The sequence below is a fragment of the Salvelinus sp. IW2-2015 genome, unplaced genomic scaffold (genome assembly GCF_002910315.2).
Source record: "Salvelinus sp. IW2-2015 unplaced genomic scaffold, ASM291031v2 Un_scaffold1980, whole genome shotgun sequence".
Lineage (NCBI taxonomy): Eukaryota > Metazoa > Chordata > Actinopteri > Salmoniformes > Salmonidae > Salvelinus > Salvelinus sp. IW2-2015.
The window spans coordinates 108,271-114,412 of NW_019943331.1; the positions used below are offsets into that span (position 1 = coordinate 108,271).

General features: G+C 47.1%; 1 protein-coding gene across 1 annotated transcript in view; it reads right to left on the reverse strand.

Annotated features, from left to right (window-relative positions):
- ddx41 (DEAD-box helicase 41) overlaps positions 1 to 6,142 on the reverse strand; it is a 34,279-nt gene that overhangs the window by 19,944 nt on the left and 8,193 nt on the right. The window contains exons 5-6 of the mRNA XM_070439859.1: positions 5,974 to 6,034; positions 4,770 to 4,906 (exon numbers count right to left, since the gene is read on the reverse strand). Of these exons, the coding sequence (XP_070295960.1) occupies positions 4,770 to 4,906; positions 5,974 to 6,034 (198 nt within the window). The remainder of the gene's footprint in view (positions 1 to 4,769; positions 4,907 to 5,973; positions 6,035 to 6,142) is intronic.

Consider the following 6,142-nt stretch of genomic DNA (forward strand, 5'->3'; position numbering starts at 1 on the left):
TGTTACGGTTACCAAGTCCAATGGGATGGCTGTATACAGGGGGGGTACCGGTAACACGAGTCAATTAAGAATGGAGGCTAATAACAGGGGTACCAGGTACAGAGTCAATGTGGAGGCCTATATTACAGGTGGGGTTGAGGGTAACCGGTACATAGAGTCAATGTGCGCAGAGCTAGTATACAGGGAGGTACAGCGTAGCGAGTCAATGTGGAGGCTAGTATAAGGTAGGACAAAAGTAAACTAAAAGTACGAGTCCATGTGGAGGCTATATACAGGGGGTACGCTGGTACATGAGTCAAATTGTGGACGGGATATATCCAGGGGTGACTGGTACAGAGCTAATGTGGAGGCTATATCAGGGGTACCGGTACATATGAGCTAATGTGAGTGCTATATACAGGGTCGGTACCTGGTACTCCATATAGGAGTTTACATGATGGGAGGCTTATCAAAAGGGGGTACCAGTACAGAGTCAATGTGGAGGCTATATACAGGGGGATACCGGTACAAGAGTCAATGTGGAGGCTTATAAACGGGGGTACCGGTACAGAGTCAATGTGGAGGCTATATACAGGGGTACGGTACAGAGTCAATGTGGAGGCTATATACAGGGGGTACGGTACCGGAGTCAATGTGGAGGCTATATACAGGGGGTACCGGTACAGAGTCCAATGGGAGGCTTATATTACAGGGGGGGTACAGGTACACGAGTCAATGTGGAGGCTAATATACAGGGGGTACCGGTACACGAGTAATGTGGAGTATATACAGGGGGGTACCGAGTGTACAGACGTCAATGTGGAGGCTTATATACAGGGTACGGCAGGTACAGAGAGTCAGCGAGGTGGAGGGCTGTATATATCAGGGGGTTACGGGGTACAAGTCACATGTGGAGCTATATACAGGGGGTACCGTACTACTGAGTTACAATGTAAGAGGCTATATCGGGTCACCGTACGCGCGGAGTCAGATGTGGAGGCTATATCAGGGAGGTACCGGTACGAGTCAATGTGGAGCTATATACAGGGGTACCTGTACAGAGTCAATGTGGAGGCTATATACAGGGGGTACCGGTACAATGAGTCAATGTGGAGGCTATATAAGGGGGTACCAGGTACAGAGTCATGTGGAGCTATATATCAGGGTTCGTACAGAGTCAATGTGGAGGCTATACACGGGGTACGGACAGAGTCAATGTGGGACTATAATACGGGGTACGGTACAGAGTCAATGTGGAGGCTTATATACAGGGGGTACCGGTACAGAGTCCAATGTGAGGCTATATACAGAGGGGGTACCGTACAGAGTCAATGTGGAGGCTATATACAGGGGGGTCCCGGTACAGAGTCAATGTGGAAGGCACATATGTACAGGGTGGTACATGCAAGTGAGGCTAAGGGTATCGGTCCCAGATCGAATGTGGGACTATTATACAGGAGGTACGGTACAAGGAGTCAATGTTGAGGACTATATACAGGAGTTTACCAGGTACAGAGTAATGTGGGGCTATATGACATGGGGGTACGGTACGAGTCAATAGTGGAGACTAATAAGGGTAATCCGGTCAGAGTCATGTGGAGGCTATAACAGGGGGTACGGTACAGAGTCAATGTGGAGGCTTTACAGGGGTACGGTACAGGTCAGTGGAGGCTATATACCAGGGTACCGGTACAGAGTCATGTGGAAGGCTGTATACAGGGGTACCGGTACAGAGTCAATGTGGAGGCTAGTATACAGGAGGTACCAGTACAGAGTCCAAAGTGTGGGCTATATACAGGGGGTACCGGTACAGAGTCATAGTGGAGGTATTACAGGGTGTACCAGTTTACACGAGTCAATGTGGATAGGTATTATAACAGGGATGTTATTCCGGCTACAGAGTCAAATGTGGGAGGCTGTATATCAGGGGTACCAAAGGTATCAGAGAGTCAATGTGGAGGCCTATAATAACAGGGGTACCGGTACAGGAGTCAATGTGGAGGCTATATACAGGGGGTACCCGGTACAGAGTCAATGTTGGAGGCATATAACCGGGGGTACCGGTACACGAAGTCAAAGTGGAGGCTATATACAGGGGGTACCGGTTAGTTGAGGTAATAAAGGGTGAATGTTCAAACATTGAGCTGTTTAGGTTCAGTTAGAAAAGATACCACTAGTTCCGTCATCTAACAAAGAAATCAGTTAAGATGTTGTAACTGTGTTCAGGAGCGATCTGAAAGGTTAAAATGCCAATCGTGTCCAGAACTGGTTAACCGCGTTTATATCCAACTGGTTTAAACGGTTTATATTCCAACTGGTTTAAACCGGTTTTATATCCAACAGGTTAAACCAGTTTATATCAACTGGTTTTAAACAGTTTATATCCAACTGGTTTAAACAGTTTTAATATCCATTACTAAGTAGGAGAAATGTTCTGATATCTTTCTTTCGAAGCCCATTCTATCATTCTGTCACCCGCTTAGAGCCAGATAACGACAGATATCCAGACTATTCATCTTCTTCCTGCAACAGGTCATATAACAACGGGTCGCCACAAGTCATGTGGACAACCACATACAAAAACACCGGGTTAACAGGGTCAGAGGTTCAAACTGGCCTCACAGCAGCTGACTGGCTGGGCTGGCTGACTGGCTGACTGTCTGACTAGCTTGACTGGCTGACTGGCTAGCCTGACCTGACTGGCTAGCTGACACTACTGGCTGGACTGACTAGCTGACTGACTGCACTGCGCTGAACTGGCTAGTGAACTGACTGGCTAGCTGCCTAGCTGACTGACTAGCTGGCTGGACTGACTAGCCTGACTGCTAGTTGACTGGCTACTGGCTAGCTGACTGGGACTAGTTGACTGGCTGACTAGCTGACGGCTAGCTGACTGGCTAGTTGAACTGTCTAGCTGAGTGGAATGCTGATTATGCTGACTGCCTGGCTTGACAGACTAGCTGAAATGACTAGTTGACTGGCTGGTCTGACAGCTAATGGCCTGGATCTGACTAGCTGACTGATCTGTAACTAGCGACTGAACTGACTAGCTATGACTGACTGACTGGCTAGCTGACTGGCTAAAGTTGACTGAGCTGACTGGGCTAACTTGACCTGAACTAGCTGAAACTGGCTAGTTGACTGACTGACTGGCTAGCTTGAACTGAACTGGCTGACTAAGCTGCTGGCTGGATGGCTGGTTGACTGCTGTTCAGAAGTACTATTACTGTTTGACCACCTCCATCTGGTCTTTGACAGACATGGCCTCCTATACAGAGGACTGATCTCATATGATTGGCTTGACTGACCTGACTGGCTGACTGACTAGTTGGCTGACTGACTGGTTCAGAGTACTTACTGTTTGACCACTCAAAACTGGTCTTGACAGACAGCCTCCTATAATCAGAGCCCTGATCTCAATATGATTGGCTACTGAGACTGCTGACTGACTAGTTGGCTACTGGACTGGTCAGAGTACTTACTGTTTGAACCACCTCCCATCGTGGTCTTTGCACGGACATGCCTCTAATACAAGAGGATCTGATCTCAAATATGTGGAGCCCCTTCTTCCTCCAGCAGTTACAGTAGTACTCTATGATGTGTGGTCTGTTTAGGCCCCCAATTTCCTTTCTCTTTTTCCCCCCTTTGTTTTAGGAGAGGAAGAGGACATCAAAAGACACAATTACAGTAGTACGTCTATGCCTGGTGGGGTCTGTTTAGACCACTCTCTCGTAGGAGAGGAGAGGGACTACCCATTACAGTAATACTCTAACTGTGGTGTGGGTCTGTTTAGCCAACTCTCTCATGTAGGAAAAGAGGAGAGGGACATCAGCACATTACATGTAATCATCTATATGGTGTGGGTCTGTTTAGCCAATCTCTCTGTAGGGAGAGGAGAAGGGACATCAGAACATTACAGGTAGTATTAATATGATGGTGTGGAGTCTCCTGTTTAGCCAACTCTCTCCTGTAGGTGAGAGGACCATCAACACATTACAGTAGTACTCACTATGATGGTGTGGTCTGTTTAGCCAACCTCTCTGTAGGGAGAGGAGAGGGACATCCAGACACATACCAGTAGTATATATGATGGTTGGGTCTGTTTAAGCCAACTCTCTCTGTAGGGAGAGGAGAGGGACATCAGACACATTACAGTAGTTACTCATCGATGGTGTGGGTCTGTTTTAGCCAACTCTCTCTGTAGGGCGAAGAGGGACATCAGAACACTCTTACAGTAGTATTATACTGATGGTGTGGGTCTGGGGGTTTTAGCCAACTCTCTCTGTAGGGAGCAAGGAGAGGGACATCAAGACATTACAGTAGTACTCTATGAGTGGTGTGGGTCTGTTTAGGACCAATCTTCTCTTCTGTAGGGAGAGGAGAGGGACATAGACACAGTACAGTAGTACTCTATGATGGTGGTGGGGTCTGTTTACCAACATCATCTCTGTAGGGAGAGGAGAGGGACATAAAGACACCATTACAGTAGTATTAATATGAATGGTGTGGGTCTGTTTTACCACTCTCTCCTGTAGGGAGAGGAGAGGGACATCAGACCATTACCGTAGTACTCTATGAGGGTGTGGGTCTGTTTTAGCCAACTCTCCTCTGTAGGGAAAGGAGATCTCTCTCACCCTGTGGGAACTTAGTGTGTGTGTCTGGTTTCTCTCTCACCCTGTGGGAACTTAGTGTGTGTGTCTGGTTTCTGTCTCACCCTGTGGGAACTTAGTGTGTGCGTCTGGTGTCTCTCACCCTGTGGGAACTTAGTGTGTGTGTCTGGTGTCTCTCACCCTGTGGGAACTTCATCTCCCTGAAGCTCTTGATCGGCGGAGGGATACCGTCACCGTCGACCAGGATGTGGTACTTCTTCCTGACGCGGTCGTGTCTCGCAGGGGGCATGTTCAGGATGTACCGTGGAGCCAACCAACTATAAACAACAACGTTATCTTTACTGTACATTTTATACTGAACAAAAATATAAACGCAACATGTAAAGTGTTGGTCCCCATGTTTCATGAGCTGAAATAAAAGATCCCAGAAATGTTCCGTACGCAGATAAATCTAATTTCTCTCAAATGTTGTGCACATATGTGTTTACCTCCCTGTTAGTGAGCYTTTCTCCTTTGRCAAGAWAATCCATCCACCTGYCAGATGTGGCATATCAAGAAGCTGATTAAACAGCCTGATCATTACACAGGTGCACCTTGTGCTGGGYYKAATAKAAMTCCACTCTAAAATGTGCTGTTTTGTCACACAGCACAACACCACAGACATCTTAAGTTGGGGGAGCGTGCAATTGGCATGTTGACTGCAGGAATGTCCAGCCTAGCTGCTTCCAGATAATTGAATGTTAATTGCTCTACCATAAGCCATCTTAAGCCGCCTCCAACAAAATTTTAGAGAATTTGGCAGTACGTCCAACCGGCCTCACAACCCCAGACCACGTGTAACCACGCCAGCCCAGGACCTCCACATCCAGCTTCTTCACCTACGGGATCATCTGAGGAAGGGTGCTGAGACGTATTTCTGTCAGAAATAAATCCCTTTTGTGCAGAAAAACTCATTCTGATTGGCTGGGCCTGGCTCCCCAGGGGGTGGACCTATACCCTCCCAGGTCCACCAATGGCTGCGCCCCTCTCCAGTCATGTGACATCCATAGATTATGGCCTCATTTATTTATTTCAATTGACTGATTTCCTGATACGAAGTGTAACTCTGTAAAATCTTTTGAAATTGTAGCATGTTTCGTTTCTATTTTAGTTCAGTATAGAATGTATTGCTACTGGATGTACCGCAGAGACAACCAACTGAACTTACACATGTTAGGTTTTGCTAAATTAACTCAGCGTGACATCAAACACATCAAATAACAAGCACAGAAACACATCAGATTTAGCTTATTCTGGTGTGTGGTAGGAACTGTCAAAACGGTGTCATTTACAACAAAGTAACCTCCCCCCCTTATCAGTCACCCTCTAGAATCTGGAGTCACACCTTGTTTTGATGGGGTCGTCATAGATGATGCCTTTGGCCATTTCCTTCACCGACATGAGAGCTGAAAGAGAAACAGACGATTAGAGCTGGGCTGGAATAAAAGCCTGCGACACAGACCGTGTTGTCCACTCTTGAAGTGAATCTGGACAAGAACAACAGAGGCCCATTG